The 14,612-nt window shown below is 38.5% G+C and overlaps 1 protein-coding gene across 1 annotated transcript in view; it reads left to right on the top strand.

Annotated features, from left to right (window-relative positions):
- UGGT2 (UDP-glucose glycoprotein glucosyltransferase 2) overlaps positions 1-14,612 on the top strand; it is a 164,830-nt gene that overhangs the window by 94,447 nt on the left and 55,771 nt on the right. Inside the window, exons 23-26 of the mRNA XM_054719890.1 lie at positions 5,241-5,365; positions 7,696-7,791; positions 11,030-11,132; positions 13,256-13,335. Of these exons, the coding sequence (XP_054575865.1) occupies positions 5,241-5,365; positions 7,696-7,791; positions 11,030-11,132; positions 13,256-13,335 (404 nt within the window). The remainder of the gene's footprint in view (positions 1-5,240; positions 5,366-7,695; positions 7,792-11,029; positions 11,133-13,255; positions 13,336-14,612) is intronic.

Here is a 14,612-nt window from a genome sequence, read left to right as displayed (position 1 = left end):
AAGTGCGCATCATAGCGACTGGTTGTTCCACCAGTCGTTCCACTGGTTGTTCCACCATTTGGTCAATTTGCATATTAGGCTTTTATTATATAGGATGGAAAACCTGCCCTATGTTTTCTTTGACATTGTTTAATATATCTCATGTATTGTTATCAAAATTAGTGATAAAAAATATTAGTTATAGTTATTTTAAACTGATTTCTCCTAGGACTCGTTTCTTCTTTTTTAATTGACAAAATATTCATATATTAATGTTTCAGTTGCTGTAAATCAAACATTCTTCTAGGGTTCTCAGAGTATAGTAGTGAACAAACATGTTTTCATGGATTTACATTTTGGTGGGCAGAGACAGATAACAAATAGCATTCTTACTGATAAGGTGTCATTTGGACAGAGAACCAGAAGAGGTGAGGGAGAAAGCCATGTCTGGAAGAGGAGTGCTCTAGGTAGGAGTAACAGTGAGTACAAAGGCCCCAAGATGAGGTCATGACTGTGTGTTTTAGGAATAGCAGTTATAGTGAGAGTAGTCTGAAGACAGACTACTGGGCCCCCGTCTGGCCCATCCCACCATGGCCCCCGGTCCCTTGTCTGCCGGAAGCCCCGCTCCCACTCTGCCACGACTCCCACGCGCTGTTGTCTCCGGCCCCAGTCGCACCCACTGACGGCGTGGAGCGATTTGGGCTGGTGCCAGCAGTGGGTGTGAGCGGGCCGGTGCCATCAGCGGGTGCGAGCGACAGCTGCTGCCCCAATCGCCCCTCAGGAGCTGGGGGAGGTGGAGGAGCCCTCGGGTGATCGGGGCTGGCAGCCGCCGCTCGCACCCGCTGATGGCGCTTAGTGATCGGGCCAGCGCCGGGCACCAGCAGTGGGTGTGAGCAGTGGCTCCGGCGCTGGCAGTGGGTGCAAGCGGGGCTGGAGCCAGCAGCAGGTGCAAACGCCGGGCAGAACCATGGCACACGGGAGCAAAGAATTTTCAGTAACCACCAGAGGCTCACCCCAGTGACAGCGACCAGCGCCCTGCCTTGGTCTGGCATCCCCGCTCACCTGCTCCACCATCCTGCCGCGGCCAATGTCCACCATGTTCTGCACTCTTGCTGCCTGCTGCCAACGCCTGCCATGTTCCACCTTGGTGCCCCCTGGTGGTCAGCGCACATCATAGCGACCAGTTGTCTGGTTGTTCAGTTGTACCGCCGTTCGGTCTATTTGCATATTAGGGTTTTTTATATATATAGATTATTAACTATATTCTCTATGTTGTATTTTACATGCCTGTTACTATTGTGTAACTGCCAATTTGTACTTCTCATTCCCTTCACCTTTTTCAACCAGTCCCCCAACCTGCTCCCATTTAGCAACCAACAAGGACACTTTCTTACTGCATGCTGAAGAATTAAAATTTTATGTATTTTGTTATCAAATAAAACCCTAAATAATGTTGTTGCTATAATTATAATAAATTTATTTTTATCACACTACACATTTACAGATTGCTGAATGACATGGGGTAATAGAAAATAGGAAAACAATCAAGGCCTTTTTTTCTTAAGCTAGAGAAATCTGGATTCCAAATCTAGTTTCACCATTAATTATATCACCTCTGTGAGACTTGCTTTTTTTCATTTGTACAATGGGAATGATAATAGTATGGATTATGAAGTTGTCAGATTAAATGTAATTTTTTTTCTTCTTTTAAAATATAGTTTTATACATAAGGCACATAGAATAGCACCAGCCACTGAGTAAATTTTCAGTCAATATTCACTCCTGTTTTCTCTTTAAATATTTGAAGGCTGTCATGGGACACCATGGTTACATTTGTAGATTGATTTCTGTTATACTGGATGAGAATCAATATAGAATTAAGGTCATCTACTTGAATTTCCACGAGTGGAGAGAGATTTTTAGCTCAGTATGTGGATGAACACTCTCAGAGTTTTCTAGAATTTTAATAAGCTGTCAAAAGAGCTAATGAATTTCTATTACAGCAGTTATCCTATATAATAAAAGCCTAATATGCTAAGTGTCCGACCATTCGACCAGTCGCCATGATGCCCACTAACCACCAGGGGGCATACACTCCAGTAGATTAGCTTGCTGCTGGAGTCCCGCTGATCGGGACTGGGCAAGACAGTCTGGGCACGCCCTGGAGCCCTCCTGCAGTCTCTCCCCAGCCCGATTGACCCCAATTGGGACTGGGCAAGATGGGCCAGACACACCCTGGAGCCCTCCCATGGCACCTCCCCGGCCAGCCAACCTCCCGCGGTCCCTTCCCAGCCAGCCAGCCCCAATCGGCTCCAATTGGGACTGAGCAAGACAGGCCGAACATGGCCTGGAGCCCTCCTGCGGTCCTTCCCCGGTCCTGATCATGCACCGGTGTGGTCCCTCTGCCTTGCCTGCACCCTCTCACAATCTGGGACCCTTTGGGGGATGTCAGAGAGCCGGTTTCGGCCCGATCCCCACAGGCCAGGCCAAGGGACTCCACCAGTGCACAAATCCATGGACACGGGGCCTCTAGTTCTGTATAACTGAAAAAATAACATTTCTAAAATGTTGTAAAGAAGATTTAAGCACCAAATAGGTCTTACTGTATCAATACATGATTTTCAGATTTAATGTTCCTTTTCCCAACATGGATATGATAGAAGTTTATACTATTTAAGTTACTTTGTTTCACAATTATCATATTTAACTTTAAATAGAAGAAGTGAGACACAGAAGAAGCAGGGTCCTCCTAGCTATTTGATGCTGGACTTACATATAGAAATAGAGTTGGTTTTCTGGTAAATTTAATCAGTTAAAATAGCCATCTTTTTAATTCCTTAAAAAATAATTGAGATTTTATTTTCCTATTCTGAGCTATTAACAAAACTGTTTGAGTTACTATGGGTGCTATAGATAAAATTTAAACTATTTTCCAGGCCTTTCCTATTCATAGTCCAAAATATATAATGTTAAAAGTGCTTTCAAAGTCACCTTAAAAATGATATCAAATTTTAAGGTGATGAAATGTTTATATGTATACTTTTAGTTTTATAGTGCCCATTTTTTTTATTTTTAAGAGCCATGTTTTATGTTTAAGGTGAAACATGATATCACCTATGACATGAGCAAATAAGAAAGATTCAAGAACTATACTTCATTAAGTTTTAGAAATTATTAACTGCAGAACCAGGTGAAGGAGAAGTGAGAAAATCTGCAACCATTTCATTCTGGCCTTTTTACTAAGAAAAAAAGAATATTCTGCTTGACATATTTTCTGGTTGTCATTAAGTACGACTGTTTAATGCATGAGACTATCTCAGGCCCACCTTCTACATCAGGGTATGTGTTCATAATAGTCTGATGATTTCATGTATTAATTTCCTCAGAAAATGCTAATGGTAGTAGCATTGGTGGTAGTTATGATGGACTAGCCATCCTGAGAAATTAGGTATGTGGTAGTTTGACAGTTGACCCCCTCTGTACTTACTGGTTTAAAGCTAACCTACATGACCTTGCTGAGCTCCAAACCATTATACAGTATCAGATGAAGATTGGTTGGTATTATTAAGCAACTAGAGGCCCGGTGCACGAAATTCGTGCATGGAGGCGGGGGTGTCCCTCAGCCCAGCCTGCACCCTCTCCAATCTGGGACATCCCTCTCACAATCCAGGACTGCTGGCTCCCAACTGCTTGCCTGCCTGCCTTCCTGATTGCCCCTAAATCGCTTCTGCCTGCCAGCCTGATCACCCCCTAACCACTCCCATGCCAGCCTGATTGATGTCTAACTGCTCCCCTGCCAGCCTGTTTGCCCCCAACTTCCCTCCTCTGCCGGCCTGGTCACCCCTAACTGCCATCCCCTACAGGGTTGATTGCCTCCAACTGCCCTCCCTTGCAGGCCTGGTGCCTCCCAACTGCCCTCCCCTGCTAGCCATCTTGTGTCCACATGGGGGCAGGATCTTTGACCACATGGGGGCAGCCATATTGTGTGTTGGATTGATGGACAATCTGCATATTACTCTTTTATTAGATAGGAGGGAGGCCTGGTGCACGGGTGGGGGCCAGCTGGCTTGCCCTGAAGGGTGTCCTAAATCAGGGTGGGGTTCCCTTGGGGCGTCGGCCTGGGTGAGGGGCCTGTGGCGGTTTGCAGGCCAGCCACACCCCTGGCGACCCAAGCAGAGGCCCTGGTATCTGGAATTTATTTACCTTGTACAATTGAAACTTTGTAGCCTGGAGTGGAGCCAAGCCTCCTGCTGGACCCATGGCTGCCGCTTGGATTTGTTTACCTTCTATAATTGAAACTTTGTATCCTTGAGTGGAGGCCTGGGCCCGCCAGAGTGTGTGGAAAGCTTGGCTTCTTCTGTTGCCGGGGAAACCCAATGGTAGCCATCTTGGTTGGGGTTAATTTGCATACTTGCCCTGATTGGTGGGCATGGCTTGTGTAGCAGAGTGATGGTTAATTTGCATATTACCCTTTTATTAGAGAGGATTATGTGATTTGTCTCTTGGTTTTTGCTCTTTTATGCCTTGCCATATGTATTAACTAGAGGCCCGGTGCACAAAATTCCTGCAATGGGGGAGGGGTAATCCCTCAGCCCAGCCTGCGCCCTCTCGCAGTCTGGGAGCCCTCAGCGGAGATCCCTCTTGCAGTCCAGGACCCCTTGCTCCTTACAGCCCACCTGCTTGCTGCTCCTTACTGTTCGGCTCGCTGCTGCTTAGCACTGCTAAGAGGCGGGAGAGACTCTTGCCACTGCCGCTGCGCTCGCCAGCCATAAGCCTGTGAACCCAGCTCTGGCTGAGCAGTGCTCCCCCTGTGAGAGTACACTGACCACCAGGGGGCAGCTCCTGCGTTGAACGTCTGCCCCCTGGTGGTCAGTGTGCGTCATAGCAACCAGTCGACTGGTCGTTCGGTTGCTTAGGCTTTTATATATAGATTCATGTTTACTCATATGGTCTACAATTTATAGATAAACAGAAAATAAAACTAAAGAGTCTTAGGTTTTAGGGAGCATTATATTTCAAATGAAAATAATTTGCTACTTTTTGTTACTTTGACTTTTTCTTTATGCAAATGTTATTTGTATTATGAAAGAGAAAATATTTTTCTCTTCATTTTATCCCAGTGGGCTTAGTAAATGGTGGGATTGAGGGCCACTATCTCTTTAATCTGTAATCAATTTTTGCTTAAAGAAATATCTATTTCATGAGAATATATTTCATGAAATAATATTTTAGAAGATATACAATGATTGCCTTTATTTTAGTTCTTAGGACCTTTGAATGAAAATTTCTGTGCAGAAGATTTCTCCTTGTTGGAAAAGATAACATTTACTAATTTAGCAGAGAAAATTAAAGGCATTGTTGAAAATATGGCAATCAGCTCAAAGAAGTAAGTATGTAAAATCATAAGAGCAATTCATTTTCAGGTTTGGTATTTTCCATCTCATAGAGAATATAAAGAAATAATAAAAGACATCCATTTACTCACTATCACCAAACCATAGATGTCAATATTTTGTTTTCTTTGCCATGGTCTTACTGTTTCTCTGTTTCCCTCAATCTCCTCCCTTCCCAAGAGGTAACCAGTTTTCTAAAGGTTGTGTACCAGACTCCTGTATTTGTTTTTACTTTTTAATTTTGCTTTATATGTAAATATGCACTATCAGTTTTGATTGTGTTGAATGCTTTTACTTCTTTAGAGAAATGCTAATATACTGAAGACTCCTTTTGCTATCTACTTCCGTAGAAGCTTTATCCACGTTCATTGAAATAGAGCTTGCTCATTCATTTTAACTCCTTTTTAGTATTTCATTTTATGAATATGCTAGTGGCCCGGAGCATGGATTCATGCACATTGAAAGGCAATTAATTAGAAGAAATATTTTAATATCGCTATTCACCCTTTCTCTATAATAGAAGTGTCAGAGGTACGTTTTGCCAATAGTTGGTCTTCAGACATACTCTGTCGACGATGCTGCTTTCTTTCAGCTTCAGAATGTCATAAAAAACAACCAAATTCATGATCAACAATGACAGACCGAAACACACGTGTGCGATTGGCACCAGCGAGAGCTTTATATGTATCGCACATGCGCGAGTCAACGTTTATTTTTAAATTGTCAGTGCGCATCATATGTACTGGCCAGTTGGACAGTCAGACAGACGTACGGTCACTTAGCCGTTTATATATATAGATTGAAGTTTATTTATATGATCCATTACTAAGGTACAGTGAACTTGGCTTTAGCTTTTTACTGTTACAGAAGTGCTATAATGAACCTGCTTTAATGTCTCCTTGTGCAATGTGTGAGTTTAGAGGAGTGTGTTTGTTGGGTTGTAGGGTATGCTTATCTTCAGCTTTAGCAGATATTGCTAAATTTCATCTTTTAAAGTAGTTGGAACAATCAGTACTCCCACCAGAAATGTATGAGTGCCTATTTCCCCAAGTTCTCACCAGTATTTGGTGTTATCTGACTTGTAAATTTTTCCCATCTAATGGATGTTAAATTGTATCTTATTTTAATTTGCATTTCTTTGAGCTCTAGCATAGTTGAGTATCTTCTCATATGACTATCTTCATTCATGCTTGTTCTCCTGTAAAATACCTGTTCATATATATTACTTAGTTATCTGTTGGGTTATTTTCTCCTGTTAGTGATTTGTAAACATATTGTTTATGATTCTGTATATTAATCTATCAATTATGTGTTCTGCAAGTACAATATTTCATTTTGTGGCTTGACTATTTACTTTTTGATTATAAAACTAGAGGCCCAGTGCGCACTGGTAGGGTCCCTAGCGGCTGCCAGCTGCCAGCCGGGGCCTCCCTCCCTCCCCTTTCTCTCCTCCCCTCCCCCCATCGCCTGCTGCTGCCACTGGCCAGGGCCTCCCTCCTTTCCCCCCCCCCCCCGGCCAGCCCATCCCCCTGGTCGGACTCCCAGTCGAGGGGACAATTTGCATACTACATGTTTATTATATAGAATGTTGCCACATATGTAGAGGTTTTTTATTTTAATGAAAAAATATTATGAGGGTTTTTCATTCATAGTTTGTCTATGATCTGAGAGAGAGGATGTGTAAGAATTTTCCTTAGTCTGAGTTCATAAAGATATTCTCTTTTATTGTCTTCTAGAAGTTTTACAGTTTTGCTTTTCTTTCTGATTTATATCTTTAATTCTTGGATTTTTCTATTGTTCCACTGGTCTGTTGCCTCATGCCAATCCCACACTCCAGTTACCACAACTTTATAATAAATTTTGATAGTAGATAGGGAAACTCCCCCTTTGCCTTGTCTTCAAAATTTTCAGTGTCAATATGATTAGAACCAGCATAACCAGTTCTACCAAAAACATCCCTGGAATTTTTATGGGAATTTATTTGAATCTATAGATTATATTAAGGAATTGTCGTCTTCATATAATATTGAGTTATCCCACTTATTAAAAAAATACATATATATTATATGTAGCTATACAAATACACATATGTATTTATAATATAAATAAAATACAGCTATATTAGGTGTGTAATTTATATATAAGTATATATGTTTGTATGTAGATAGATAGAAACACTTATTTGGTGTGGGTTGTTTTTTTTAAGTGTTCTTCAGTGAACCTTCAATTTTAAATTCCCCTTTCTCAGAGCATTAATTGTGACATAAAATACGGATATTTCTCTTTCTGAAAAACTCATACATTGTTTATCTTGTTTATCTAGAAAGAGTGACCTTGTTATGAAAGTTGATGCCCTTGTTTCCTCTTTGCCTACACGTGAATCCCGTCATAATGTCAAATTTTTAACAGAGAATCACAGGTAAGAATATAATAGTGCTGTTCTCTTTCACTGAATCCTGTATTCAATTATGGTTTCCATTTGTATTCATAATATGGCAAAATTAAAGAAGAATTAAAAGTTCTGTGTTAGAAAATAAATGTGTTTGACAAGATTAGCAAAAGAAATTCCTGTTAAGTCTACATTGCTGTAAATAAAGAATGATATATATATAAGATATAGGATTTTGAATTACTTTATCGTAAACTTAAAGTGGATGACACTAAGTTTTCTGATCTTACGGTAGATGCAATCTTATGTTGCTTGTATTTACTATTAGAAGATAAAACATGCTTTAGCTCTTAAAAGTCTATCCTTTCAGATGTCTTCACATATGTGAAAGATTTGCAGTGAAATATTTAATTTATTAGCAATTAAATTAAAGGTAATGTAAACTTCACTTGAAACATGGGTCTTCCAACATTGGGAAATAAAATATATTTTATTTTACATGCAGTTGATATGATTTAATGTTAAAATAAGAATGGCAGAGCTAGACAGTAGATCCTGCTGGATAATTTTACTGCTAAAAATTAAGGACGATATATCAGATGTTTTAAATTAAAGAGACCATCTACAATGGTTAATTCCTTTAGTTTTTTTAAAAAAATATTTTTTTATTGATTTCAGAGAGGAAGACAGAGATAGAAATATCAATAATGAGAGAAAAATCATTTATCGACTGCCTCCTGCACACCCCACACTGGGGATTGAGCCCACAACCTGGGTATGTGCCCCAACCGGGAATCGAACTATGACCTCCTGGTTCAAATTGCATTTATTGGGATGATACTGATTAATAAAATTATACAGGTTTCAGGTGCACACATGTATAGTATTATTCTCGGGGAAAATTTCTTTCTAAAGAGAAATTATCTGGCACTATCAGGAGTGAGGTTTTTTATTTTTGTCAGATTACTGAGATTCAATTCTTTTAGGTATTTTAAACAAATCCAATGGAATTCTTTTTACAAACTTTTTTATTTCTTAAGTACTATGTGCTAAAATAATTCAACACAAATTATTAAAACTATCATTTTAAATGTTAGTCACTATACTATTCCCATTAAGTTATATTATATTTAGGAATTTTTATATGTTTGAGACTATTTACTCATGTTAAATGTATGACACATTGATCTTTTATAGTTTACTAGAGGCCTGGTGCACAAAATTCGTGCACTGGGGGGGGTGGGTGCTTAGCCTGGTCTGCGCCCTCTCGCAGTCCAGGATCCCTCTCATAGTCCAGGACCCCTCGTTCCTTATCGCCCGCCTGTTCGCTGCTCCTTACCTCTTGGCTCGCTGTCCTTAGCGTTGCAATGGAGACGGAAGAGGCTCCTACCACCACCAATGCGCTTGCCAGCTGTGAGCCCGGCTTCTGGCTGAGCCACACTTCCCCTGTGGGAGAGCACTGACCACCAGGGGGCAGCTCCTGCATTGAGCATCTGCCCCCCTGGGTCAGTGCACATCATAGCAACCAGTTGTTCCGCTGGTCGTTGCGCTGTTCAGTCAACAAAGTTGAATATTAGGGTTTTATTATATGGGATTGTTACTATAGTCTCTCCTTTCTCTATTTTTCACATTTATCAGTGTCCTGCTACTTTTGGCTTACTGCTCTATTTTATGTAGAGGGATGGACATAGTGTGACTTTGTGACAAAGGTTTACAATTCCCCAGTGTCTTTTTTCTGCTTATTTCTGGGGATTGGAATTCTGATTCATACACCTCACAGAATTGGTAGTAGTTTGAGGGGGAAAACATAAAGCAGCAGTAAATAGATGCCTACCTTAGCCATAACATCTTATAAAGCTTACAGAAAGTGACCAGTAAATTTGTAAAATTTTCATCTAGATAACTTGCTCAGCCGGCATGGCTAAGTGGTTGAGCATTCACCTATGAACCAGGAGGTCACAGTTCGATTCCTGGTTGGGGCACATACCCAGGTTGTGGGCTCAATCCCCAGTGTGGGGTGTGCAGGAGGCAGTCGTTAAATGATTTTTCTCTCATTATTGATGTTTCTATCTCTGTCTTCCTCTCTCTTCTTCTCTGAAATCAATATATATATATATATATATATATATTAAAAGATAACTAAAGGAATTAACCATTGTAGATGGTCTCTTTAATTTAAAACATCTGATATATCGTCCTTAATTTTTAGCAGTAAAATTATCCAGCAGGATCTATTATCTAGCTCTGCCATTCTTATTTTAACATTAAATCATATCAACTGCATATAAAATAAAATGTATTTTATTTCCCAATGTTGGAGGACCCATGTTTCAAGTGAAGTTTACATTACCTTTAATTTAATTGCTAATAAATTAAATATTTCACTGCAAAAAGTCTAGATGCTTACAGTCTTTCTATACTAAAGGAGACCTATCTCCCTGTAATTTTACATGTATACATTTTATGTTGGAATATTTTTATTTTTGTAATATGTAAAATATTTAATTTAGACATCTCAAAAATAAATGGATTTTCATATTATTATAGTGTTAAAATTGTCATTCGCCTGCAATATTCTGTACTTTTAATTAAATATATACTTTTAACTTTCAATTACATTAAGTATATAATTGATTATCTCCCATTGGCCTTGTCTGTGCTTTTAATTATTTCCTTAACATTAACTTTTAAAGATTAGTTCATATTCTAATTTAGAACTTAGATCAATGAAAGACAAAATGGAAAGGACAGAGGGGAGGAGGTACGGAGAGTATGACTGGGGTAAAAATAACATATGATGAATCTTGGGGAGGAAGTTCTCCTGAACTTTTTGTTATAATATGTTGGGGTTTTTTAAATACTAAATTTAATAAAAGTGCTTAATAGTTAATGTTATTCTCAAATCTGAGAAAGTATATTCAACTAATAAAAAAGGCATCTTGGTTTTATTTTTATATCCTGTGATCCAGGAGAATTTGGAGGGCTTAAAATGATCAGTTTTCACTATAATAGTATTGTCCTTTGAAGAGTTTTTAAAATCACTCATTCATAAAAGCTTACTTTCAGTTTTTCTAATTCTTTGCAGTTTTCTAACTTGCTAACACAAACATTAGAGTTTTACATTTGCATTTTCTTCTGTGAAACAACCAGGATTTTTAAAATCTAGTGAGACAGAAAGCAATTTATAACAATGTATATAGCTTAGATTAAGGTTAATTGGTAGTAGAATAAATTTAACTGATTTACCTTTTATGCTTTATTTTCCTAGCATTATAAAGATCAGTCCTCAAGAGAATGATATGTTCTTTGATGTTATTGCTATTGTTGATCCTTTGACAAGAGAAGCACAGATGATGGCACAGTTATTGATTGTAAGATAATGTTTTTGTTATATATTTACATATATTTACCATATTACATAGTACTTTTTAAAATTGTATAATTAATCTTTTTAAGTTTGTTTTCAGCTATAATTAAATATTTGTGCTCTTGATTCTATTCCATACAACATTTTAAATAGGTTGTCGTATTTAAATGTATAAAATGAAATGATAGAGCTGTATATGGGGTATTATGGCAGTACCAAAGTTAGGTGTTGCTCTGGACTTAATTTTTGAGCCCCCCCTCCCCCCACCACCAAAAGAAAATTTCAGGTGTTGAAGCCCTACCCCACAATGTGACTGTATTTTGAAATAGGGCCTTAGGAGGCAATTGAGGTTAAATGAGGTCTTATAGGCTGGGTCCTAATATACTAGGATTGATAGCCTCACAAGAAGAGATCTCTGTCTCCTCACTGGCACAAAGAAGAGTTCATGTGAGCATAATGCAACATGGCAGCAGCCTACAAGCCAGGAAGAAAGCTCTCACCACAAACCAGATTGGCCAGCACCTTGATCTAAAATAAGTACCTGCTGTTAGGCCACCCAGTGTGTGGTATTTTGTTATGGCAGCCGAGCTAACTTCCTGTCTTCAAGTGTGAAGATTGGCTTCTGAAGAAGCTGATGCCTAAGCTTAATTAGGTGAAGCTTAAAGTATAGTAACATTACCAAACAGGTGACAAGAAGGGAAGAGGGAATGTGAAGGTTGTATTCAGTAGGTTTGGCCATTGTAACAAAGGCCAAAGTAACAGTATCTTCAAGACTGAGTTTTAATTCTCTCATCTCACAGTCCAAGTATAAGCCACTTAAGTTGCTAAGGCAGCTCCATAGTCGAGGGACTCAGGCACACCCTGACTGGTTGTTCAGTCGTCTTCATGAAGCAGCTTCTATCTAGAAGTCTAAAGCCAAGTTCCTATCATCATTTCTATTTCTGCCAACAGGAGGGGAGAATAAGGACACAACCCCTAAGTTGTCCATATTCCATCCAGACACATTTCACTGACGGGAATGTAGGCAGCCATCTCTGGATACAGCTATTCAAAAGGGAGGGTGGAGACTCTGCATCCATCTGAAATTCTTTCACTAAGGAAGTAGGGGATAGTGAATATTAGGAGACCACTAGCAGACTCTGAAAGGACATTATAGGCTTATCATTTGAACAATTTTAAGGTTCATATTTTGATTCAGGTTTCAGTAAATTTTAATAAAGTAGTTCCATTGGTAGGCTATTTTTTTTTCTTGGGATGTTCAGAATTTTGGGGGACTCCTATGTAAAATTACTCAATGCTTTTTTTAAAAGACACATTGAAAAAAATTATTGGAAGTGGAAACTATTTGTCCTTTGACAAGTTGGCTTCACTTTTGGAGATAGGCAAAAGTAATTCAATATTAAGTCTGTTGAAAGATATAAGTGATCAAGCTGGGTCATACTGGTCTAGAGTCTATTGAAACTTCAAAATGCAATTTCTCTCAGAAATTAGTTTGCCCTAACAAACCTGCATTCTTTCTGTTCCATGTATCTGTTTTTTTCTTCTCCCTTTATCTTCATCCTTTGTTTTCTACTGTCTTTCAAATTTTCACTGACTTGTTGCCTATCTAGAGGTGGCAACTGTCAAGATTAATAATTCTCCTACTTCTATGCTCCAGGGAAATGAAAAGAAAGTATTTCATCTGTATGTAGCAAAGAACTACCTACATCTCTTACAATGTAGTTGAAGTAACAAAGGCTCAGGATCCCCATCGTTGTGAGGCCACCACTTTGTATTTGCAGGTCAAGATATTTATAATTAGTTACTTGTTCTTTAATACTAAGGAAATTCAGATACCATGAAAGAAAGTCATGTTTGGCAAAAGGTAGGCAGCATAATCCTTAGGCAATGAAATCAGTGGTTTAGACTCAAATCTTACCTCTACCATGACTTACTGTGTGGTCTTGGGCAGATTACTATATATCCCTGTGCCTCAACTATAAAACTAGCTACCTCTGAAGGATGTTCTGGGGATTAGGTGAGATAATGAATATGAAGTGTTAATGTAGTGCCTGGCACATAGTAAATGCTCAATCAATGTTAGTTATTAATACTAATTTATCAAATATGGGAATTTTTTTCTAACAGGTACTTGGAAAGATTATCAACATGAAGTTAAAGTTGTTCATGAACTGTAGGGATAAGCTTTCAGAAGCCCCTTTAAAGAGGTGAGTCTAACCGAACATAATTTCATTTCAAAAGATTTGAAAAGACTAAAATGAAAAAGGACCATAATTACTGAACTTGTTTTATTTGTTTTGTTTTGTCCCTGTTTTATTTTTCTTCACAGGATGGTTAATTGAAATAGATCAGAAGATCAGACATAATTTATTAACTTTAAATGATATAAAATTAAAATAACCTAACCAGTAAAATTGAACCAATCTAATTGCAGAATTTACAGTCTAATTGCAGATTTATGTTTATCCATGGGTATTTTTGAAAATGTGATTTAGAGATACCTATTTAGAAATAAGTAGGAAATAACAAGTGGGAAGTAGGTTGAATTACACCATTTTTGGTTTACCTATACTTTCAGTACTTTGAGCTAAATTATCAAAATGATCTTTATTATAACATCACAATTATTATTTGGGGGTATTCAGGTATGACTAGTTTCAAGTAATTTTTGAATGATACAGAAAAGGTTGTTTGTTATATGCAAATATTTCTTATTAATACGGTTCTGGTGGATAAAAATCCTATACTCATGAAGCTAATAGACTTCTCAGTGAGTGGCTAAAATAAGATGAAAGCATTTGTTGCTATGTAGAAAGACATGAAGAAACTAATTTGAAATACAAAAGATAAATGAGAATTATGAAAACAACATATTCACACAAGTACGAGTCATCTCCATAGTATATAAAACTATAAAAGTTTTGAATGTATAATAAAGAACAGGAATATTGAGTATAAGAAGCATAATTCATTAGGAGGGAAAGAACTTGACTTCTCTGTGGTGAAATAACACCTAATGTACCAGATCGATGCTTCGAGTGGTGAATAATGCTGCACAGGACAAAAATGTTAAACTGTGTTCAACTATGAGTTAAACAGAGTCTTATTTACTCAGTAGCATATATCAAGAAAAGTAGTGAAATTCCCAGCCCTTTACTTTTAGAGTAAATAGTATCTCATCCTTCTCAGAGATGATGGAGGTCATGGGCAGGAATTCCCTCAACTTCCTCTAAAGCCTGCACCATGGCCTTCCTGTGTGTGGGGGAAGAATGTGCCCTCTCTCCTCTGGTTAAATACTCCCTCTCTGTTTTGATCCCATGCTTTCTCATTTGTTCTGGATCCTTGCTTTATCACATAGTCCCTTTGTTTTGTACCTTTAACCTCTCTACTAGCCTTTTTCAGTCCAAAGAGTTATTCGGTTTCAGAAGCACAAACTGCCCCCTTAACTTCCTCTTCCTCTAGAGTTCTGGCTTTTCCTCCTCTT

The sequence above is a fragment of the Eptesicus fuscus genome, chromosome 8 (genome assembly GCF_027574615.1).
Source record: "Eptesicus fuscus isolate TK198812 chromosome 8, DD_ASM_mEF_20220401, whole genome shotgun sequence".
Lineage (NCBI taxonomy): Eukaryota > Metazoa > Chordata > Mammalia > Chiroptera > Vespertilionidae > Eptesicus > Eptesicus fuscus.
The sequence above is the reverse complement of the archived record's forward strand: the minus strand, read 5'-3'. Positions and strand labels throughout refer to the sequence as shown.